The sequence below is a fragment of the Rhea americana genome, unplaced genomic scaffold, assembly GCF_003343005.1.
Source record: "Rhea americana isolate MKP2758 unplaced genomic scaffold, rheAme1 scaffold_294, whole genome shotgun sequence".
In the NCBI taxonomy this organism is placed as follows: Eukaryota; Metazoa; Chordata; class Aves; order Rheiformes; family Rheidae; genus Rhea; species Rhea americana.
In genome coordinates, this window is record NW_028186417.1 from 80435 (window position 1) to 105224 (window position 24790).

At 38.3% G+C, this 24790-nt stretch overlaps 1 protein-coding gene across 2 annotated transcripts in view; it reads left to right on the forward strand.

The window, feature by feature from the left end:
- Window positions 1–24790, forward strand: part of BMP2K (BMP2 inducible kinase) — a 68158-nt gene that overhangs the window by 23983 nt on the left and 19385 nt on the right. For both annotated transcript variants that reach the window (XM_085309233.1, XM_085309234.1), the window contains exons 3-14: window positions 1177–1282; window positions 3029–3171; window positions 3470–3591; window positions 4604–4685; window positions 5349–5481; window positions 8204–8307; window positions 10966–11045; window positions 12438–12598; window positions 14287–14465; window positions 15499–15594; window positions 16999–17186; window positions 19101–19258. In XM_085309233.1, the coding sequence (XP_085165359.1) occupies window positions 1177–1282; window positions 3029–3171; window positions 3470–3591; window positions 4604–4685; window positions 5349–5481; window positions 8204–8307; window positions 10966–11045; window positions 12438–12598; window positions 14287–14465; window positions 15499–15594; window positions 16999–17186; window positions 19101–19258 (1552 nt within the window). The remainder of the gene's footprint in view (window positions 1–1176; window positions 1283–3028; window positions 3172–3469; window positions 3592–4603; window positions 4686–5348; window positions 5482–8203; window positions 8308–10965; window positions 11046–12437; window positions 12599–14286; window positions 14466–15498; window positions 15595–16998; window positions 17187–19100; window positions 19259–24790) is intronic.

Below are 24790 nucleotides of genomic sequence, written 5' to 3' on the forward strand. Positions count from 1 at the left end.
CCTTTGCTTTCCAATAAATAATAATAATAAAAACAAAGTAGCTTCTTTTGGTTCTGAAGTGATAACTTCGATTCTGTAAGTCCTGTATGTGTTACAGTTCAGTTAGCTGAGTGATGCTGCTGGTTACTGGCACAAGTATCGTCATCTTCAGTAGGCTTAAGCGTGTGTTTGAACCATCCAGCATTGAGATAATTGATATGTGTAGCTTAAAACTTTGAACTCCACTATGTAATTAGAATACATTACCTGATTTTTATTTTTGAGCTGATCAAGAATAAAAAAAGAGAAACTAGAATTCCCCCCCCCCCCGAGTGCTTTTTGGTTTATAATTACTTGGTGGCTGTTTAAAAATAAAAGAAATGTATTAGTGGTTGACATGGCAAAAGAAAATCTGTCCTGTTGTTCTTCAACAGGTGTTACAAAGGTTATTTCTCTCTATCTCCAAGTACTTCCAGCTTAAACATGTTGTAATCGTAGAAACCACCGTGGAGTTACCAAGAAGAGGTCCTTTTTTGCTATCTATAACTTGTCACATAGGCAGGAATTCTGCGTTGCAGATGAGTACACTGGTATTGTCAGATGTGTAATATAAATTTTCTTAAATCCCACATGTAAGACAGCTTGGGTTTTTGCTTTGGGACAACTTGATTTGTTTACATGTTTTTAAATTTGTGATAGTTCTGGCTACAGCTGTGTAAGTTTCAGTTTCCTTTCAACATTAAAAAAAAAAAAAAAGCAATAAAGCAATTGTTCTGCAATATTGCCACCTCTTCATTTATAGTGTTCCTGTCTGGAATTTACCTTGAAGGAGCCAAGAATAACTTTTTTTTTTTCCTATCTATTACCTATCAAGGCTGTCTGATACCACYACTCAGTGTTGTTTTAGGTTACGGTGATTTGGACTTCTTTGCAYTGTCCAGTCAGTAGCACATCAGGTTTTTGTTTTGAATTGCTGTTGTACTGTATTCCATCTGTGGCTTCAACACTGAATTTGCTGGCAGTGATGGACTTCAAACATATTCTGTTTGTGGGTACTTGGTAAACAAGTCGCGGATGTGAGGCATGGTCTTGCTTAAATTGATTTTCTGAATGACATTCAGAATTTGTACTTTCTTTCATTTGATTAATGTTTTCTATATTGAAGTATAACTTTTTTTTTCTCCCCCTGTCTTTCAGAAAGAGTTGTCTGGGCACAAGAATATTGTTGGTTATTTGGATTGTGCTGTTAATTCTGTAAGTGATAATGTTTGGGAGGTACTCATTCTCATGGAATATTGTCGAGGTAAGAGATTATTCTTTGATTTTCAGAGTAAATGCAAATAACACATTCATATTGCTAATCTGGGGTTCTTATGTAATGTTTTCCCTTTAATTTAAAAGGATAAAGTACAAATCCAGCAACTGGAATCCAATTACTTTTTTTCACATTTTTGTTTTGTTGGTAGTTAAGGATCAAATGTGTTGAACGTGTTGAAAATGTAAAAGTCATTGTTGTACAACTCTGTAATTGAGTGTTTTTTGACATAATAGAAAAATTTATATAAATAGAATGTGGAATGATTCCATTTCATTGTTTCTGCTAATGAGTATGTGGTTAGAATGTAATTTGATAGCAAAAATTGGAAAACAAAGTGTGCGCAAGGCTCTTACCTGACAAATGACTTTTTATAAGTCGGCATAATATAGTAAGCATTGATGCAGATCATAAGCAGGACGCAGAACCATTATTTTGTCATGTAACTTTATTTTGCACCGTAAAATAAAACCAATGAATTCAAAACAGGTGGTTCCAAAGTTTTCCCCACTGCACACAGGCATTAGAGTAAACTTGCTGAAAATAGGCCAAGTGCTGCAAGTAGAAAATATTTTTAGAGGAGGGGAAAAAACCTTCCACTGTCCATAAGGCTCTTAAAATACTTTCAACTGAGTTTTACATTGTTTTTGTTTCTGGTAGAAGCAGCACCTAGAACAAGTTGCTCTATCTGTACCATGAGGAGCCAAATAAAGACTTAGTCATGTACTTTTTTTGGAAAGGACATGAGGAGAGAAGGTGACAATTCATATCTAACCTTTTGGCCCTCCATCCTGTGGTGACATAGTGCTCTTTTATGGGTGAATTTCCACCCATATTGTGCGAACCCACTTCAGACTCCGTCGGTGACCCTGTTTCCTTAGTCGTAGTAGTAAATGTTAAAGAAATACTTCTGTACCTGTTGCAATTCGTAGGAGCCAGCTTCTCGGTGTTCAGATTAACTCACTGGTTTGGACTTTCCTGAATTTGGCTTGTGGGTGGTTTGTTGCCACGTAAACCCTCCACGCAAACTCACTCCCTTACTTTTATATTTAATTTCTGCCCACTTAATTTTGAAGACACACAGAAGTAAGCCTTCAAATGACTTGACTGTTAGGTTTTTTTTCCTTTTTCAAAAGATGTTTGTATAGAAGGAACGCTCTTCATGGCCCCTAGCTCATGAGTTGTGCTTGGTCTGTTTGTGGTGAGTAAGCACTGTAATAGGAAGAGAAGGGTAATGTGGTAAAACTGCCTCTAAAAGCAAAGTGATAGTTCCTGCTTCTCAAGAAAAAGCCTCTCAAGAGGTTACACGAGGGCATTTCTGTTAAAGTGGGTTCAGATCTCCCTTGTTTCTTTGTCTTTTTGGGAGACAAAGAAAGGCTGTCTAGAGTATGAATTCAAGTGAACTCTGTTCAGACTGACAGCATTTTGGCTGTTGATCTAAACGCAAGAAGCGTTTTTCGGGAACGTCTTCATGTGATAAATGGTTTTTTTGTTTGCAGCAGTTTGTCCCAAAGTGATTTCTGTCACAAGGTTTTTGTTTGCTTGTTTGAGATGGTAATTTTTCTGTCTAGGGGCATAGGAGTGCCAGCTTGGAAAATGAAGGACTTTTATAATTCAGTGACTGTGGAAAACTTTGTTTTATCTTACTTTGGGGCTTTTTGCGTGTGAAAAGCATTTACTACTGTAAATCATACCAAGTACTTAAAATCCTATGCTGTTTTTTTTTTTTTTTAGCTGGGCAAGTTGTGAATCAGATGAATCAACGCCTGCAGACAGGCTTTACCGAATCAGAAGTAATGAGAATATTCTGTGATACCTGTGAAGCTGTTGCCAGGTTGCATCAGTGCAAAACTCCTATAGTGCACCGGGATCTAAAGGTATGAACTTTGAATGAAAAGGAACATTTATCTGAAGTGGAGCAATCTACTTCCTACATACACTCTCAGTTATTTTGAAGTGTTTTAGGAGCTTGGCTTCTAGTTAGGGAAACACTTGCTTTTGCAGGAGTTGTAACCAGAAGACAACATCAGTTAATGCTAAGTTTGTTACCTGATTCTTCTGAAAACTCAGCCTGTTTCTTGTGTGAGTGTGAGGGGAAAAATGGGTTTTAACAATTGAGGATTAATGCCATTGTTGTGTCTAATGTTACTGTTTCTCTGTTGATTTTCTTCGAAGGTGGAGAATATATTGTTAAACGATAGTGGAAACTACGTTCTCTGTGATTTYGGCAGTGCCACTAACAAATTTCTAAATCCTCAAAAAGATGGTGTTAATTTGGTTGAGGAAGAAATTAAAAAGTAAGTTTGCTTTACTTTCAAGTGACTTTGTAGAAGCACTGAATGTGCTCTCAGAAAGTCTGTGTATTACTCACTGATCTTCTGCACCCCAATAAGCAGAAATGTGCGCATATCTTAACGTGAGTTATAACTTAGTAGTTGGATAAATACTGGAATGAGTGAGGCAGAATAGCAAAACTGTTTGTTAATGGAGATTTTCCCATTTATTCAGAGATAGTTTTTGCAAAGCTGAAACTCTTGAGTAGAATAAGGCATTTAAAATAGCATGGAGTTTGAAAATCAAGCAGTTTGCAATATACCCATGGTGAGCGTCTGGTTTTGGGAGTCTGGTATTTTAAATTGTGCTATTCTAATAGAGCATGCTGAGTGTCTGAGATGAAAGGGACAGCAATTCTTAATTGTTAAAATAAGTCCACGTATGGTCTTACTGATGAAATTCTCTGTGTCCTTTCTTCCAAGATTGATCAGAAAATTATTTTAACTTTAACAATGCTTCAKCAATAAACACACTGGGTTGTTTTTGCCCTTTCATGCTAACTATTGCAGGGGAATAAACACAGACCTTTTTCAAGTTATAATGTCGTATGTCACTTCTTTCAGCTATAAAAATACTCTTGACTACAGGTTTTGAAATACTTTTTGAGACGTAATTATTTGACATGTGCCTACTGTATATTTCAGTATGAGGTGGAATACTCAGGTGTTTCATGTGACTATTTGGTAATTGAAGTATATAAGCAGAGGGATGCTAAGTTAGAAAAATACTCGTCCCGGGGAGATATTTTTAAGAGTGAATTTTAGCTGACCTAAAAATCATTATCCTGAATAATCAATGTTATGTAGCTACTAYAGATATTCTCTTTGCCCTTAGAAGGGATTGCAATAAGTGACTTAAGTGGTGTGAGAAAGTTCTGGAAGAATACCAGAAACTTAGATGTGAATGGACACTAGAAAAGGTGCCTTTGGTCCCGAGGCAAGCTTTTTATTTGTTTCCTCTTTTATGTACCGTTAGGTATACAACGCTATCATACAGAGCTCCTGAAATGATAAACCTGTATGGAGGGAAACCAATTACTACCAAGGCTGATATCTGGGTAAGTAAAAAAATGAGATATGAATTGTGGAGCTTTCATTAAGAGTAAGAAAAGGTTAAAAGCCACATTGACTAATGGKAAAACTATTTCTCTGAAATGATGAGAGAAGCTGTATGTGGCAGAGTCTCCCAAACAGAGGGAGGTTTCACCGTCTTTCCCATGTAAAGTGAATGCCATTTGTGATGAATATTTTGAGTTGAGTAATTGTTTAGGCCTTTTCCTTTCTCTTGGCTCTAATTACTGCTTGGTAGTTGTCAGTGGTTTCTCATGGCAGCATGTGGGCAGCGTGATAAGGTAAGGCCAAGTTAGTAGGTGATGTACTTAAAAGCCATCACAGTGAAGTAATTAGCCTAAATTCAGCAAAAACACTTGTAGTATCTCTGGGTCATGTGAGTACACACATGCAGCTTTTTTAGTTTTAGTAGTTACTTGTGGTTGAACGTATGAGTCAGTGGGAAGAAGAGCTTTTGTAGCACCGCTTTCTATACCGGCTTATCGCGTCAGCAGAACGCTTGATCATGTGGCTGCTACATACCAGTGCAAGTGTCAGCCAGAGCTAGGATGCCGTTTGTTTCTTGTTGGCGCTTTGTTATTGTTTAGTGGTTTATTTTCATCCTTTCACAGTGCCTTTTTTTATTCCTTTTTTTTTTTTTTTTAATACAGGCACTTGGCTGCTTGCTGTATAAACTTTGTTTCTTTTCACTTCCCTTTGGAGAGAGTCAAGTAGCTATTTGTGACGGAAGTTTTACCGTTCCGGACAATTCTCGATATACTCATAATATGCATTGTTTGATAAGTAAGTATTTGCACAGAACTGAACTATTTGTTTCAGAAATGAAATAAAATTCTCAAGACCCTGTTGGTACGGAGAAGTGACTTGAATAAATAGTGCAGAGGGGCTGGGTTGTTCAGTGAGCAGCGGGAGTTACTCCTGACTCTCATCTCCTGTGGACCTCTTGCTCTTGCCCTGGAAGAGAGGCCTGCTTATCCCTGTGCCCACCAGAGAACGGGGTGCAGAATGGAGGTGTTGGCCTGCAGGGGGATTTCAAAAAYGAAGAGAATGCTTTTGGGAAACTGCTCCAGAAGTGGGCCTGTTGGCTGAAGCACAAAGTCCTTTAAAATCAACCCTTGTAAGCTGGGTCATCAGCTGATAACATGAAAACCGAAGTAGAATAGAACATTTCGAAGACCTGGCAAATTAATTTGTACCTTTTATACCTCTTCTTTCAGAAGAAAACTCCTGAAGTTTTGTTTGTTTTTTGTTTTTTTTGTTTGTTTTTTGGCTTTTTTTTTTTTAAAAAAAGGCAAACAAAAAAATACCCCGCAACCTTTTGGTTGCTTCTTGGTTTGCTTTTTCTGTCACAGGTCATCTTAAGCACCAGGGAAGAAGAGGAATGAAAATGGTAGCTTTTAATTTATGCATAGTTGCTCTTAAGTATATATATTTTATGCAATATCAGGCAGGAAATAGGGGATTTTTTTTGTTTCGTTTCGCTTTTCAAGTTAGACAGATACGGTTAGTTAGATGAACCTGAAGTTCAAGTTCGGTGTAGAAAGGTGAATCACAGTAGAGAGGATTTTGCAGCAGTTTTGGGGTATATAGCAGAATATGAATCTAGAGGTTCTGGGTGCAATCAAAACTGTGGGGCATTGCCTCAGGTAAAGGTTTGCAAGTATAGAGGGTACAGAAGAAAATCTGGGGGAAAAATGAGTTCTCAGGCTAGTGACTTGTATCTTCATTTGAATACAGAATATCAGATGTAATATTCCAGCAGTAATCAGAATTTTCAGTTGCATCTATTTCAAATTTGGGACAAGTTCACTCCAAAAAAGTGAACACATGTGACACAACATGAAAACTTGAGGAAATAGGAGCTCTTTAAATTTATTTCTCAGTTCTGAATGTATAGAGCACACAGTTCATGCTTTATCTAATATGAATACCAAATCCAAAACACTTTTTAGTGCTTATGTTCAGAATTGAAAAGTAAGTTATCTAGACTTGTGTGAATATTTAATAACTGACAAAATGTAACACTACTTTACAAGCGATTAAATGTTATTCTCCATGAATGGAGACAGTGKTTTTTTTTTTTTTTTCAGGACTAGTACAGATTTAATCCTTTTCCTTATAATCATGAACTCTGATTTATTAAGTTTCAGCTAATTGTTGTGCAAAGATAAACATTATTTTTGGCACAGAATACATGTGGGTGAGGAAGAATATCAAAAAGTCAACTTTCCTTCTTTTCATTTGGAATGAAAGTTGGTCATGAGAGGTGTTTCAGAGAGCGCTGGCTTTTTCAGCTGTTCTACAAGGTGGGGGGGGAACAGTAGCAAGCCAAACCTTTTCCACCTCRTGAATCTAAGATTTCAGAATCAAGTGGCTGGAGTCACCTCATAAGTGCTCCGTTTCTACTTAATTTTAATGCCAATATTAATTGAAATCTGCTTTATTTTTAAAAATGCATTAAAAATACAGCCTAGTGGGAACTGTATTGGATGTAATAGATTTTAGCGGAATCATAACATTTGTGTAGCATTTATATTAACGTTAAAACTTCCAGGTTTGTCTCGAAATTTTGTTACAAGCTGGCTGTACTGTACCGTTCTGGAAACTTAACTCAGCTTTTCCTATTTAAAAAGAGAATAAGAAAAACCTATGCAATTTTTATTTCTCTGTAGCTGAACAGTTTTTGGAGACTTTGCTTTTTTTATTATTATTATTTCTTAGATCTACTGTGTGTTTAGGCTCTGCTGTCACTTAGGCAAGACTTCACGATTGTATGAGCAATTCCATTTTATAAACAATATAGAGTAACTTTTGCTTGAAAAACACTAGATAATAGGAGACATTTGATTTTAAGGTTTTTTTTTCTACTTGTCTTCAAGGGTTATGTTCTCGAACATATTTTTTAAGGAAAGAAAAGGTAACTTAATCCTTCTAAATGAGAATTTCTGCCTGCATGAATTTCGTAGTCTCTATCTGGGAAGATTATGTTTGAGAGGGACGTTCCATGTTCCATGCCTTGTCTGGAAAAAGTCCTTTTATCCATTCAACTAGCTCTTCTGCTTTTTTACAAAAATAAGTTTCTGTGGAAGATTAAACATGCAAGATAGAAGATAATGTAGACCCYTAGTCTGAAGTCAATAATAAAACAGATATATCTGTGCATCTACCATTAGCTGACTGAGTTTGATATCAACCTTAGTAAATGCCAGTGCAGTGCATTGTTCTGTTTGTGTTTGAAGTAACGACTTAGTACTTCAGTTGAACTGTCCTTTTCACAGTTGAGAAGAGTAACAATAAACAGGATACCTCTTCACTGGTTGCATTTGACTATATAAGGTATTTGACTTGACAAAAAGCATAAAAAGGAAGAGCAGTAGTAATAATTCTTTCARGTGTAAACTCAGTTGACAAGAGTAGCTGCTTTACCTTGTTTTTGCGTTTAGCACACTGCTTAACTGGTGTTATGCTTTCAAAAAGCAGTAACCAGTCTTACCAATTTTTGCAGGATATATGCTTGAACCAGATCAAGAACAGAGACCCGATATCTTTCAAGTATCTTACTTTGCCTTTAAACTTGCCAGAAAGGATTGTCCAGTGTCCAATATTAATGTAAGTAGTCCTTGATTTTCTCCATTTTTTTAGTAGATTTTGTAGACTGGTCTTAGCACTGTTAAAAGAGTCCACTAAATCAAGTGAGAGAGTTTTGTTTCCTCTCAAAACTTGGTCTTTAAAACATGGAACAGAATACATCTCGTGCAGATACTGGACTTCATGAAATTTTACCTTTCCAAACAAAAAGTTAATTTTGAGGGCTTAAGTTCATGAATTATGTTGATGTGTARTGAAACCTGCTCTGTGCTTTTAACCCTTACTAGTGTCTTAAATCTTATAGAATTAGATTCTATTATAACACTAGATCACGCTGTAGAAATTTATCTTACTGACAGTAGGAAGCTTAGTGTTGTCACTGTGTGAAGTGTCAAAAGAGTAGTTCTGTTGATTCTGGATGAACCTTTTTTTCGTACTCATCCTTCGCCGTTACAGTAATACATTGGAAGGACTTTACTGAACTGCAAAGGAAAACAATAGTTTCTTGATTAGCCTGTGTTTCTACCCTTAGTTTATATGCGAGTCTGACATTTCCTAAATTGAGGGGTTTRTTATATTCCTTACTGTGACAGCAATATCGAGTCATTCAAATGACGTGAAGATTTGTCGGTTTATTGGGTTGTTCGCATAGGGAAAGAATTCCTAGCTTGCTTTGCCTTTTGCCCTATGCCATGCAGAGCTGTGTACAAGTGCCTAGAGTTGTCTTACGACGTCAAGYTGGGTTTTTATGACTTCTCTATCGTGCTAGCAGTAAGAGCAGCAATCTACACCCTAGTTTCAGTTTCTTCTTGTTTTCTCTGGTTGTGCTTGCCTTCCCTAGCACAACTTGCAAACCTGGGGGGGGGGAGCCAGGGGGGTTGGAAGGGAAGAAAAATGTGTGTGCCTATCTCCCTCCCTCTACCATATTTCACAGCAAGGTGAGAAATAAGTGTCCTCATTTGGGTCTACGCCAGTCTCCTGTCTTGGACAGCAGTTTATTTTTCAGTTGTCAAAAGTGTCTTTTTCTTTGCTAGACTCTTGAGTAGTTCTGGTTAGGTAGTCTTCAGAAGCACTATTTAAAATTGACTGTTGTTGGCCGTAATTTTTGAGYGGATCTGGATGTACTTTCTTTACTATACTGAAGGAGCTTCTGCATGTGGAATTTGAGCTAACCTTTCCCTTTCTTCCCTCACTGCTTCCCCCAAATCTCCATTTTCTGCTGGTTAAATGAAGTTAAATCGAGAGATTCTTGAATTGTTGAAGCAGCAGATTAGAACCTGTGACAGATCATGGCTTATAAATAGGTATTTGAAGGATAGAGGAGGAGTGGTTTGAAATGATACTCTGACCGTAACTTCTGCCTGTTCTGGTGGCAGAGAGCACTACAGTATGATCCTTCTTTTACTAAGCTCTCTGAATCGTGGTGTCAGAGGTGCTGGCAGGGTCGAGAGAGTTGATGGTACTTTGCTAAACTATTAGGAGTCATGGTGATCATGCTGTTTCAGAGAAAAGGAGGATTTTGGACTATGGTTGAGGCTAGGATTAGTTAGCAACATTCATGGAACTGAAAGGACGGAGGATGCTCTTGGTATTTGGCTTTGAATTCATTGTTTTCCACTTGGCCGTTGTCAAAACTTGACACTCAGACCTGCTGATTATTGATCTTGAATGGTTTGTGAGAGCTAGTCTCACCTCTTCCCTCACTGGTGCTGCCTGCCGTTCAGGATGAGGTTTAGCACTGCAGGAAGGGGGATAGCTTATTGATGGAGGAGTCAAGGCTTCTAGTACCGTGGTGATAACWGCTGTAAGTGAGAGACTTTTGAGTGCTTTAGCTGCCAATATTATTTATCACTGAGTGATTGGGACCATAGGGGTGGAAGTAGTAAGTTGAATCTTCCAAGTTTTGTAAAGCTAGCAGGAGAAGTTAGGACTTCGACATTTTAAAGCTTCTCTTCTACATTGATCCCTGTACTTTGTTGTGTGCTGTCAGTGAGCTGGGAGTTACCCTTCCAGACTGCAGCRGTGAAAAAAATGTTTTTGAGTGTGGTAAAGCTCACAAAGGCAGGGTGAGAGATGATGAGGCAGGAGCCCGATTGGTTTATAGTTACTTTCAGGGTCAGTTTCTTACACTAGAGAACCGAGATTAAAGGATAGGGATGACCACAAATGTTTGTGTGATTAGGCCGTGTTTTGCAGTAGTGGCAAATTGAAGGACCATAGAGCTTAAATACTGCTTTGTGCATATTGCATTGCGGTGAAGAGCTGAGTGGGTTAAATAAACTACTGTCACTTCATCTGAAAGCTAGGATTTGTTTTAATCCTTAAACTGAAGGCTAAGATAATTTTTTTTTTTCTATACAATCATAAGCAAATTAGGAAAGAAATATTTAGAAGAAATTGCTTGCTTCATTGTTACTGGTTGTTAGTGTGTAAATGAAATGAAGCACTTGGTATACTAGTGCTTCAGACTAGTAATGTACTGGTTGCTATTACTTTCTTAGCAGAGCATGGGAAAACTGTTATACTAAAACCTTTTAAAATTTACAGCCTTGTGACTGAGTTCTGCATAAAACCTTGTAATATGAATAACTTGAGTCCAAGTATTTCTCTTCAATTTGTAATGATTTCTTTCTTTCAGGATTTTGCTTTTTTAATTTATTCAAATTTATTTTTCCCAAGAATTCTCCTGTCCCCTCAACTCTTCCTGAACCCATGACAGCTAGTGAGGCAGCTGCTAGAAAAAGCCAAATAAAAGCAAGGTGAGCAAAGGGTATGATTACAGTTTTTTTTGGTTAATTTCTTTAAATGGCCCATTGTCTGAAACCTTTTTTTGATATGTTTAATAAAAAGCTTTTTGCAGCAGAAGTCATTAGAATAGGTAAGCCGCAAATACTCCAAGTCTATCTTTGGGTTCTATTCTATTGCTTATTTCATTGTGTTGAGAATTTATCAAGAGAAAATGAAGATTCCCATTTCATAATGGAAAAAGCTAATTGCTRGCAGTCTGTAATTGATCTTTTTTTTCTTAGTGTCATGAGTAAGTTTTGAAATAAAAATTTTAGTGGGGGATCAGGATAGCGTGTTATGGACGAACTATTCTTCAGGATGTTATTCAAAGGTGCTACCATCTGACTGATCACTAAGTTAGGCAAGCAGATTATGTTCCTCCGAAGATGTTAACAGTGACTTTATTAGCTTTTTGTGAGTGAGAAGCAAGTGAGTGGGCTCACCAAATGTGCTTTGGGCTGTGTGGATGTTTCTGTAGTGTCATGGTCTGGTACTTTACTGGTTTTGCTGACTCTGCCATCCATTGCTAATATGCAGGCATAGGCTCTGTGGAATGTTTTAAACTCTAGCTAAATCTGTCAGACAATATTAGGAAGATATTAGTTCGTCCTACATAACATTTTCCTGATGGCCTAAGTTTACAGCAAGCTAAGGSAGACAGTGTCTTAATATAAATATAGTAGTAACTAACACAGGATGTTGGGTACTATAGCTCTGATGGTGAATTACTGCTTTTTAGTAGTTTACTGATTTTAAGAATTGCCTAGAGTATAATCTGAAAATAGGAAGAAAGCTCCAAAGTAGTTCTTTGGTTTCAAATATCTTTATTAGCCTGGCAGAATATTATACTGCCCTGAAATATTTCAGGGAGGACCCAAACAGTTTGAGGAAGTGACAGGTTATGTAAGTGCTAGAGGCCGAACCTCTCTTTGGAAAGTAGAAAAGATTTGACCTAACAGATGAGACTTCTCCTTATTTCCTGTATGWGTGAACAGTAATCATATTTCTAGTCACAGGATGACTGACTCAAGCTCTGCACACAACTTGTATTCATGACTGCAAATTACAGGAAACTTGTACAGGGAGGTATTTCATCTTCTTCTAATGCCTTGATCTCCTTGGGAACAAGACTGTTAAAGAGCTCCTTTTTACAGTGTTCTGTAGCAGTGATGTTCCTTATGATTGGAAGGGCTGGTGAGTGAATTTTAGATAACTGGTTTTAAGGTGTTAAGATCCAACTGAGAAGTAGAGTAGCATGTGGTTAAGGTAGAATTGAGCTGTTAAGACATGCCGTCTACTTTGAAGAAGAAGAAAAAATAGTCGTTTTGAATGAAGCCTCTTCTGTGGAAAACTTTGCMTTTTAGAATAACAGACACCGTTGGACCAACAGAAACCTCAATTGCACCTCGACAAAGACCAAAGGCCAATTCAAGCACTGCCACTTCTAGTGTTCTGACGATCCAGAGTTCAGCAACGCCAGTCAAAGTACAAGTTCCTGGTGAATTTAGTAATTGTGGGCATAAAGGTAACTTACTGAAGTCTTCAATTGTTTTGGTCAATCCTTAAAATGCGTTATGAATTTTTCTCTTGTTCTAATAAGATTGACCTTAGTCTTAATTCCATCTCTGTGTTTTTGAATATGATAAAGAGGAAATTTTCATCTTTTCTGGAAGGCTCTACATGTACCAATAGTGAGTTTGACCAGGTGCCGCAAAAACTAAACAAAGAATTGAAGTGAAGGGTTTTTTTGGGTGCACTTAATACTGTTTTAATTCAAGTAACTTTGCCTCTGTGGACTGTGGAAGAGAAGTTTCATTGTTTATTTTTGACTTCTAAGTAATATACTAGCAGTAGTTATCTTTCTAGTTTAGCAAGAAACACTTTCCTTTATCTTAGGAAAAATACGTGTTCCTTTGCATCAATAAATCACAAGATAGCAATAAAACGTCCCTATCATTTGTAGGGTGACACCGTATAAAAATTTCACTCCTCTAACGATTGACCAGTATGTTTCACATTGCACCCTTTGTACAACAGAAGGGAAACAGAGGGAGATGCAATTGTGTGAAATGCATTTTCAGTAAGGGGTATAATTTTTAGGATCAAAAAAAAAAAAAAAAAAAAAAACAGATGAACTAGCGCCACTCCATGTCCGGAAGCACTTATGTAATCTGGAGCCGCGGAACAGAGGGTACTGACTTAGTGCTGAAGATGCTGACTTAACAATGTTTAAGCGACTGACATTCCTGTCTTTGGTGCTAAACTGTCAGCTCTGATGGGCACGATTGTTCACCACCTCTGTTTCTGCTAGGCAAATGGAAACCCTACTTATAAACACAGGATAGCCCACCTAACTTGGAGAGATGTGGAGGAGAGGCTTTGTACAGAGGACTAAGATACTTGTTGCCTCATATTAGAGGGGGAGAAACTGGGCTGTTCAACCTGTGGTGGAACGAAAACGAGGACATGCTGTACGCTAGTCATGTTTGCGTCAGGCAAAGGGGTTGGAAGTTACTGGCAGTCCGTTACCTGGCAGTGGTGCTCTTTAAAAGAGAAGATACTGCCCTGTTACGTGTTGTGTGCGTGCTTGGGGGTGGTTTGGTTAGGTTCTTTTTACGTTAGTAAGCAGAGGTTTTGATTCATTGAAGAACAACTTCACGGATGGCATGAGGAAAGTCTCCAATCAGAAGGCCAAAGAGTATGTTAGTGTCCCAGGTGTAAACAATTTTTGCTGAATAGTGTCCAAATAACATGCAACTTGGAAAACTTGTCCTGCTGTGACAAGGAACAGATCATGCCTGGGAACTTTAGAATATGTGCAAGAGAGACTGTGTGTTAATAACTGCTGACTTAAAAGGCTACAAAAATGACTGAATAAATTCATCCAGTCTTCTGTTTAAAGAATTACAGGTATGAACCAATAGTGTTCTGGCTCATGCCTTTTTTAAGTGGAGGTGGGGAAGGGAGGATGTGCCAAGGAAGCGTCCTGTATTCTGCAAGCACAAATTGTGGATTGATAAGCTTGCAAAGCATCTTCAGAGAAGATGAAATGTACAGTAAATTTTAGTATCTATCAACTATACCGCTTTTCAAACTGGGAAGTGATGTACAAATTATTTAACCTTGAGGATTAAAAATGAGGCTAACTGCCAGGGCAGTTTCGTTGTTAAACATCAGGAATCAAACGTTAATAGTGTCTTTTTAACACTCTAGGAATTGCCCGACCTGGAAATGGCCAAGAAATGTTATTACCGCAAGGGACCAGTCAGCACCATCCTCAGCAGAAYAGGGTTCTTCAGCAACTGCAGCAGGGGGACTGGAGATTACAGCAGTTGCACCATTTACATCACCAGCAACAGCAGCCTGCAATTCAGGATGCTTATATGCAGCAGGTACAAGTTAGGCTTTTTAGAGATGCTCCTAAAATAGCAGCAAGTTTTGTGTAGTAATAACATTTGGAAACTCATGCTAGTTAGGTGGTTCTGCTTTTATGGACTACTTTCACTTGATTGGGAGAGAGAAAGGGATCATTGCACCTCTCTCTGTTCAACTTTGATTACACCTCTGTCCTTTGCATATGTACTGTAATATTTATCCTAGAAAGCTGTTTCCTTTACACTGTCTAACTTTTGCAGCCTAAACCTGAACTCCAGTTTACTTTGAATCAGCGCTGTGTCTTGCCCAACTAAAGGTTTTGGATTTGAGTAAGCATGCTTGAGAGAAATGTTGAGAATGATCTAGATGACAGTGCTGTGCTTGCAATAAATGGTTTTAGACTACACCATCTGAATGGAGTTGTTCTCTTGATCAATGAAGAGCTTCCTTTTGTAATTCTTCAGTCAGCTGGGATTTTTTCATGGATCCTACCTATTCTAATGCTGTCCAGCTTGCATGCTGTCAAACATAGTAACTTAATTTAYGTGTTGCTCTACCATGGCATAACTATTTGAAAATGGAATGGAAGAGGAGCTAGGTCAAATGAAATCTTTCAGATTTTGTCCAACATGCCTATTGTTGCTCTTGTTTGCGGCCCCTGCCCTGCCCTGCTGGGCGGTGTTGTTATTTAAAGCATGGCTGTTTGGGTTTTTTTCCCAAAGGGGCTCAGTACTTGTGAAAATAATAATAAAAGTTGGGGTGATTAAAATACGTGACTGTAAAGGGCAGTGCAGAATATGTAGATACAATCTTTTGTTAAACAGCCTGGTGATCATTTTGGGGGAACAAACACAGCAAAGCTTCCAGGCACGCTGTTGTTAAAATGCAGTGACTGAACAATGAGCTGATRCTTTATGAGGCGGCCTAACTGAAAAATGCTATTGAGGCACAGAGGTGATGCTTTATCCAGTGATTCTTCTAAATATCCATATATTTCAAGAGAGGGGATCATGACTTCTTAAAGAATTTTGTTTTTCTTCCCAAATATAGTATCAACAAGCAATGCACCAGCAGATGGTCCAACAGCAGCTGTTGATGCAATCTATGTACCAGCAGCAACCTTCCCAATCTCAGTATCCTGCTATGGTATGTCAAGAGTGGAACGTAGATGGTACAATCGTCAAATAAGTGGTATATTTAGAAGTCCATTGCAAAGTAGCAGCGTACAGGAGTTTGAGCCATTGTAATGACCTAAAGAAGACTCGGTGAATACTAAGAAGCTCTCTGTCTGAAATAATATTTAATGGGAACAAAAAAAACGAGAGGAATACGTTGACCTGAACTCAGCCGAGACAACTCATGTCGGCTTATGCATTTGTATAAATTAAACGGAGTATGTCCTAATCAATGTTGAGTAGTTATGTGCTAATTAGAGGGATGCTTGGTGCTCAAGGTTTCCAGTAGCCTTGACCACAGCAACAAATGTTGTTTGTTCTAAGAAGTGACAGAAAGCACAACAGCATTTAAGTTTTACTTTAAATGTGTCCAAGATGACTAAGTAGTTCAGTTATCTAAATACAAGTAGTTCCCGCTCCTGTTCCAGGCCCTATTGCATGTGTGCTTGTGTAACTTTATAATGCAGTAGTTGCATTTAGAAGGGTGCCTGAGGAACCCATACAAAATCCCCAAGTCTTAAGGAAGCATTAAAAGCAAATCGAAAAACAGTACAGTTGGCACCTTTACATTGCTGGATTTCTTAAAACAGTTATTTCAGGTTGGATGTTATAATGGAATGGTATGTGTGTGAGCCTGGCTGAATTATAATGGTTGCAGCCCTGACTAACCCAGAGGAATCTTTGTCTAACGGCATGCTGAAAGCACAAATGTTGTTACTGCACTGAAAGGTACAATAGAAGAAATACTTTTGGAAGCAGACTTTGTCATTTGCTGATGATTAAGCGTTGAAGTAATAAGTATTACGTTGGCKAAATCTTTTATTTTTTAAGGACTCATAAGAACCATCAAGAACATTTCTGCTATTAATGCTACTCTTTTGAAATAGTTAAGTCTTCTATCATCATGTAGTTATTTCYTAGTGGTTTCGCTAAAGAGTAAATATTCTTACGTGCTGCATGCTGCTTCTGCACCATGGTGGAAACTTCCACTTACCTAAAGAGATGGGTAAAGTAAAAAAGATAATTTGTATAATCTGTTTTTCAAAAACCAGGAGAAACTGTCCTGCAACTTTAGTTCTAAATTTCCAAGAAATGTGTCCGATAAAAACAGGCTTCTTTCTGTTGCTGTGGCACATGCTCAGCATGCAATAATTTAAGCAGTAATATGTTGCAAGAGGAGAAACAGTATCGGTGAATGACTTACTAGAGCAGTTTTTTCACTTACATACTGGACAGTTCTGGCTTCTTGCTTCTGCTGAGGCTACCAAGCTTTCTTCGCTCTTGCTGTGTTTTTCTGGAAGGCCTGTGAAGTTGCGTAGCAGAAGAGCTTCAGACTGGGCCATGTGAGTTTTAATAACTTGGTTTTCTTATTTAGGTGCAGCAATATCAGCAGGCTCTCATACAGCAGCAGATGCTTGCTCAGCAGCAACAGCAGTCACAACAGCCACAATCTCCTGAATATATCACTTCTCCACAAGACTTCTCACCAGCCTTAATCTCCTACCCTGCATCGCTTCCAGTGCATGTTGGAACAGTGGTGGATTCTCCGTATACTGCAAGCAGGCAAGTATTGTCACAAATGTGCCCAGGGGTTCCTAATTGTAATGACCACTCCTGATTCTTTTTTCAGCAATTATGTACTTCCTTCAGTAATAAGGAATTTCTTGAAATGATTATAAAGCTGCTGCTTAGTGGTAATGGGTTTTTTTTATTTTATTTTATTTTACTTTTTAATTTTTGAAAAAGTGAGGCACTTGACTCTAAACAGATAAACCTGATAGACCTGACACAATTTCTTAAAGAACCTGCCTTCCCTTTTTTCTTGTTTATTCTCTTAGTGTCCAGGAAACTGATTGCTGACCACCTTGCTCTGGGTTGTTAGTAACCTGTGTTAAATGAGGTAATGAGCATATGAAAGTAATCTCAAATGCCACTTGTGTTTTCCAGTCTGATCTGCAGGGGAGCCTTCTTTAAGGGAGGCTTTATTGTTGGGATTTATCTGCTAAAAGTTCTAACTTAGGCACCCAATAATCACTGATCTACCGTATGTCTAATCAGTGATACGGTCTCTTCTGCAGGGGCCTGTGGACTTAACCTTGTTTAGTAAAGTATAATGAATGATGGCTTTCCCCTGAACCATCACTAAAAGGTGACACGTAGGAGGGGGCAGGAACCCTCTTTTGTTAATAATAATAATAATAAAAGGCTACGTATTGTCTAGTTCACTGGTGCTCAGAACTAGATTAGTGTATGTGTAGATGCATATTATACTGTATTTAAGGAGAAGCCCTTTGCCATTCTGTGAAAGCTGCAGTTCTCACTGCAGTCAGTGTTGACACAGGCTTTCAGTTAATAACAGGATGTATRTATTTCAGCTGCTGCTGAAATTCTTAGTCTCCTCTGCATTACACTATACTGAAAGAGTAAAAAAGCAAAATATTTTGTTGCTCTAGGCTGGATTGGTATGACTTAGTACATTACTGTAACCACCTGGGCTTGGCCTCACCAGTGCAGTAGTCTAATCCCAGGCAGTGTGTGGTCTTGCAGTTCTGTCCCCGTCTCTGAGACTTAGCGTTTCTACTTTAGATGAGTCTGTAGTCAGAGTACTTCAGTTGTAAATAATCTGGGGAAGGAATCATTCGAGACTGGAAGTAAATGTGGAAATTTCCAGATTCTCAAATGACTGTTCAGCTAAARTTGGTGATCCTGCTTTTATCTCCCAGTTAGTGAGCTGAAGCTAGCAACAATTTGCAATACATAAGGGTGATCTCATAAATCAAGGGAGATGAGTGCTTGTCTTACAGTAATGGATGATGAGTTCCTCTTTTCACGACCTACTACCTAGAGCACATCGCGTTTTATTACAGGTTATCTTCCTCTCGGTAGGGAGGGTCTGTAGTTCTGTGGGGTAGCACCATGTGCTTGAAAGGAAAACCAAATCTATACAAAGATTTTCTTAGCATCTGTTTAAGTAAGGCTCTTACAAGCAGATGCTGTGATGTCACATAGTTCGTTATTTCTATCAGTTCYATGGATGTAGGACATGAAGCCACTTACTGTGTCTGCCTGTTGTAACCCAGGGAAAAATAATTCACAAATAAGGATAACAGATGAAAATTCCCAGTGTATTTAGAAGAACGACTTAAGACTGTCTGTCATGGTAGTACAGAAATGAACAAACATGCAATGCAGTTTTTGTTGTTACAGGTAACCTTGATGAAGGGTGTTGTTTTGGCTGCAAAGAATAAATTGAAAAATAAAACATAAAATGTGATGGCGTACAGAAAAGATGTGGTCAAACCGTATGATCCAAGTGATCTGTTTTAATTTATCTCTCCGATGCATTTGGGATAAACTCTTAATGCATGTGTATTACTTTTACATGGTGTTTTAACATAATGAAGTACAGCATCAACTTTCACCCTAACAGACAATCCTGTAGTGTTTATCTATTTGTTCTATAAATTGGCTTTACAGGTCAGGTATTGCTGATGCTGAGGCAATTTCCAACTACCCAAAGCAGAGCATCAATAACCCACCTGATATGTCAGGCTGGAATCCATTTGGAGAGGACAATTTTTCCAAGTTGACAGAGGAGGAGCTGCTGGACAGAGAATTTGACCTGCTAAGATCAAGTAAGGGACGCTTGAAGGCTTATTTTGCTTCACAGTGTAAATAATGGCTTTGTAGTCACTCAGCAGTGCAAACAGCTGTCTTGTCTAAGGGCTGTGCAGTCTATATACAGAAAAATCTTTCTGAGCATTTGAGGGCAGAGTTGGGCCCGTCTTCTTCCTTTTCTCCTTTTTGAAAATGTGTGCTGTGGGAACTCACTGTCTAAAACTGGTAGTTACTGGCTCAAATACTGCAGGAATGGCAATATCTTAGCTCTTAAATACCACTTTGGTCATCTTGATTGTCAAGAAGTTGTAAACAGCAGCGGTATTTTGTCTCATAGGAGGGAGGGTTTAGCTGCTTGCTTTATTCCTTTCCAGCTTTTTTCTTGCACACCAGAACAGAACTTTCTCTGGGTCTCTTAAGCCCTTTGAAAATGCCTGAAAGAGAATTGGTCTATTACATTATGTTAATGTTTTGTAATGTCCTTTTTGAGTGGCTACATGTAAGGGCTGCTTAATTGTTCTGATATGGCAATAGTTGAATAAAATTTCTTCCTCTTTAAGTCAGTTCTCTCCATGATTTTTTTTTCCTRTGGAATTACCTGCTTTCCTTAATTGCTTAACATGTGTTTGTTAGATGTTGTTTCCTAAAACTGGTTTTGTCAATATCAAATTTATTTGCAAGATGTGTAAGATGTGACAATGTCTAAAATAGGGATTGTAAATATTTAGGTGACTTTTAGCAAGTTCCTTGAAGTTAAAAACTCAGTGAAGTTGATATCAAGTATTGAAAGAAACCAATGCTTTCAGCTGAATCTATTTCCTCCTGGATTTCTGGTTGTATAAGTTTAGCTGAGTAAGATGTGCACGTTACCTGTTGATCCTTAAGGAATGTGGTGGGTGTTAGTGTTGTCCATCAGAAAATAATCGATTGCTTTGACTTGTATCTTGCACTGATCAAATAAGACTTGTATTGTTGAGATGCAGATGTAGCCTACACAAATACAGATAGAAGAACTGTTCTTGCTAGCATTTCGGGGACTCGGATGTCGTACTGGCTGAAAAATAAGCATTGAGGGTATTTTTTCCAGTGGTAGAACTGACTATCTTAAGCCTGCTACTTGGAAGTGAAGCCTTAGAAGAATTTTAAAACTGTGTACTCTTGAATCTGGAGTAGACTAGTTTAAATGAAAGGGTCACGATAACACTACTCATCTTCAGAATCTTCAGCTGACTTTTGGATTGCTGCCCGTGGTTGTGGTAAGTTTTGTGAATTTGGTTTGGTGGAGCCATATGTTTTGAACAGATGCAGAGAAGAATGTTAACTGAGGAAATGCTTCAAGTGGCATTATGAGAAGGCTGGAAGATGCTATGCAAAAAACATGCCTGCCTTGACTAGCAGAATATAACAGTTAAAGTAAGTTGGGAAAATAGGAGATTGTGTGTAAAGTGAAATAAAACAACRAAACTTTTTCTAGTCTTGCTTACGTAGTGTGACTTTTTAAACTTAACAGAATAGAAAATACTAACACATGGCTACTTTTACTCTGTAGTTTTAAGAAGGAGGCTTTTTCTTTGTAGGCTCTAATGAGCTTTGTATAAGGCTGTCTGAATGGGAAGCTTTACAGCTTTTATTTTTTTGGGTTGCACGTACTTCGTTCTGCACACTTCCTTACAAGAACTTCTGGCATTGTCCTTGGATGTGATGGAGTACCTGATGCAGAACTAGGAAAATACAAAGCGGTGTATTAGTACGATCATTATACARATTGTCTAGAGACCAGAACTGCTGCTTGCCTAATGGTGGCAGCTCACCCACCAAAGGGAGAGCATGACAAGAAAGCCTTTGCATTCCAATTGCAATTAATTTTTTATGCTGAAATGCTGAATGACACAGAAACTGTTGTTTTCTCCCAGTTATGACATCCTAAAGAACAAACTGTATTTTCTAGCCTCGTTTACTTCATAGAAATCCACTGTACAGTAGAAGACTAGGCTTCGTAGGTTTTGATGCGCGTGCCCATATTTTACATTCTACTATTCATTCAGGTGCACTGATGCTTTTCAGATAAGAACTAGCATTGCTGAAGACAAGGAAAGAATAACTTGAAGCTAAATGTTGCTAACTGCTATCTCTACGTCTATCAGAAAGAAGAGTTAATAACTCCTTCATTATCCAGTCTTTGTACTACATCTGCTCAGATAGTCTAACCTTTTTTTTTTTTGAAGAAGAAGAAGAAATCTTCTCAGATATTTCTTAGCTTTTGCTTCATTTCTTAGTAAAGACAGTTTAATGCACAGAAGAGCTTGATGTGATGATAAACTTCGTATGCTCTATGCGAAGAGTAAACRTAGCAGCATGGTTCTGCTTAGTAGTTACCAGCAATGGGTGTTTTAGCCACTTAAGTACAGAGAAAGCCTCTCCCCCCCCGCTCCCCATGACAAAATCACTGTGACTTGACCAAAACTTCACTAGGTGGCAGGATTGTTTATATGTAATACAAAATGCAGTAATGCTTTTCCTGCAGTCAGAGGAGAAATGTTCATGTGTGATTTTGCCTACTGATACTTTCTCAGACTTCTATGGAGTAAAGAAAAATTGGGGGATTTATTGTACGGTTAAGGATTACAGCTATAAAACTGTGTTCAAGTGTGTAATACTTTCTAGAATTTCATCAGATATATCTTAAAGATTATTATTTTTTATTTATTTATTTTTGCTGTGGAAGTAGATTATTTCTTGTGAGAGAAAGCTGCTTTTTACTACCAAGTCTGCTTAATTTCTGAGTTTACTGTGAATGATTTTGCCATCTGGAGGAAAGAGAACTTACGATTGAGGTTTGAACAAATTTAGATTATGTGTTACTAAACTGAGTGGTTGTCCTGCTCTTTATAGCTCATGTGCATTATTATATAAGTTTGTTCGCTATGCTACTTGGTGCTGAAATATCATTAGAAAAGTTAATCCTTTGTTCCTGGTTTCAAAAGCCCACTTTGTATTGTTGAGTTGATTCATTTTGCATAAACTTAATTTATTTTTAAAGTTGTTGTATTCATTATAACAGTACATGAATAATTAAGTACACACAGCCATTTTTAGAGCATCAAGATGTCATCACTGTTTTTGTGAGGCTAGTGCTGCTAATCCATTTCTGACATTTAGTAGCGTAATGTCCTAATGTGCTTACAGATGAGTATTGCTGTGATGATTGATTACTTTCCCTTTAAAAAGGGAGTTGACTACTACAACAGGAAGATACCTTGTGTACACTGGGTGAGGTGGATTTTTTTTTGAATTTTTATAAATTGCCACTGTAAAAAGTAACATGCAGTTGAAAGAAGTGTTGTGGGCTGAGCACCTTGGTGGTAGACTTTCCTGTATAGGTATAAGATGGAGTTCCTGGGCTTGTGTACAGTATTGTTTCTCTGACTAATTTTTTTGACTCTTCATATTATTACTGATTGAAGGTACAGAGGCAACACACGAATGACACAGATTCTGACAGTGTTGCTTGAAATTTGTTTCTAGTCAGCTCCTGTAGACAAGAAAATAAGGTGGCTTTCCTACCAGGAAAAACACTATAGCATCCTTCTCACTGAACTGCAGATAAATTCATGTTAGGCCCACAGTCAATTTGGTGCTTCTGCAAAGCTCCCTGTGGGTGCAAAGCCTAGAAACCTCTGTGCTTGTCACCTTCACGGAGTGAAGGAACCACCTTGGTCATCTGTGGAGGAAACTGCTTTAGTCTTACTAGGTTTTCCTTGTGCACGGGTGTTTCTCATACTTGAGAAAACCCCAAGAGCTGTCTGCTGAAGAGTGTTGGGTCAGTTACTGGAATGGAAACTACTGCTTTTTTTTTGCTCATGGGCTTAAACAAGCTATAACTTTCTATACAAGAGGCAGCTGTGCCACATGGCACAGCTTTCTATCTCTGGTAGTGATCTTGGCTGCAGTCATGTGATTATTCACTAATATAACTACACTGATATAATTGAGAAACTGTTGCTGTCTTTTGTCTCTAAAGCACTGTCCAGTAAAGAGAATTGTATCTCATGACAAGGTGGACAAATGAAACTTGTGCCTGGATCAGAAGGGGAAAATGGTTCATTCTTTTAAAGAGCCTCAGCCTTGAGCTGACAATTCTTTGACCTTATTTCCCTGAGAAATAAAATGTATGCCACTATGAAGATGTCTAGGTATCATGGAGGAGTTGAAACCTTTTATTTACTCATGTTGCCTAATTTGGCTCTTGCATGTTTAGAATTTCCATCCACTTTGCTTTCCATCCACTTTATTTTCGCATCCCTAGGTCGTGCTCAGGTTAAGAGGTATTGATGTCTTCTGTAGGTTTGTGCTTAAATAGTCTTATTTGCAGGCATTTGCATGAATTCATTGGCCTAAACCATAGTTATTCAGATTGTTGCCCCTCTAGAAGCTTTTCTGGAGGCTAACCACCCACAAATTGTGTAACGGTCAGCCAACTGGTTGTCTTCTGGAAGCAGAATGTCAGGGGTAATAGGGGAGAAGCTTCCCTTGCTTAGTCTGCTTTTGTTGAAATGCAAATGGAAGCTTAAATGCATTTCTTCGCACACAAGACTGTCAAAAACCAGTCTTCCTCCCTGAAGAGAAAGAACCACRTGGGATATGAGTGTAGTTACAAATAAGTACTAGTCTTGGGTATTCTGCAGATGTTGGTCATCAAGGCTCAAAGCCAATARTATAAAACACGTGGCTACTTTCGAGGCTAGTCTTCTGTGGATCTGAGCTTATATTTTACTCTGCACAGCTCTATCACTGTAGGTTTGGATTTTTTTGTTTGTTTGTTTTTTTAAAAGATTGAATCTGTTAATCTCCACTTATTTCAATGCATGTATGTTGAGGTGGTAATGACTGCTTAATCTTCTACACAGAGTCCCCAGTAGCGCTTATGTTTTAAGTAGAGGCTGGCTATAATGGAACAAAACCCACTTATATTTCTTTCTTTAGTCTAACTGTAGGTAAGATAAAGACAACTCAGGTTATGGGCACTATATGCAGAGAGCRGTTGTCTATGAAACTTCAGTTTCAGGACTCTGGGGCTTTGTATGCAAGGTTGGTAGGTATCTGTCTGAGGTAGGTTAGCTTGCTGTCTAGTCTGTTAAGGTTGCCTTAGTGAAGCCTCCTGGTTGCTCTTTTGGAAGACTGAACAGCAAACGTGCAAGTGGCTTGATGTGTGACTTGGGCACAATTCAGCTGCCTCTCTGCAGCAGCTAATTGTCAAGAAGATTGTGCTGCAAGTTGTTCAGAAGAGAGCTGGTTGCTATGAAGATAGGGCGAAGCCAAATGTTATTTCCCCTGCATAGAGGGTAGGGCATTTRGTAACTGAAGATAGAAAACGTGTCACGCTGGTACTCTTGATCTGGCTCGTAGGATCTTACTGCATCCTTTTAATTTTTGAGAGTCAAACTTACTTCTCATCTTGACAGACTAGTCCAGTATGCTAAGGAGCAAAGACCTTACAAAACAGATGTTACGTTGCTTTGTGTTTTACAATGCTCAGATGGTTTCTAATT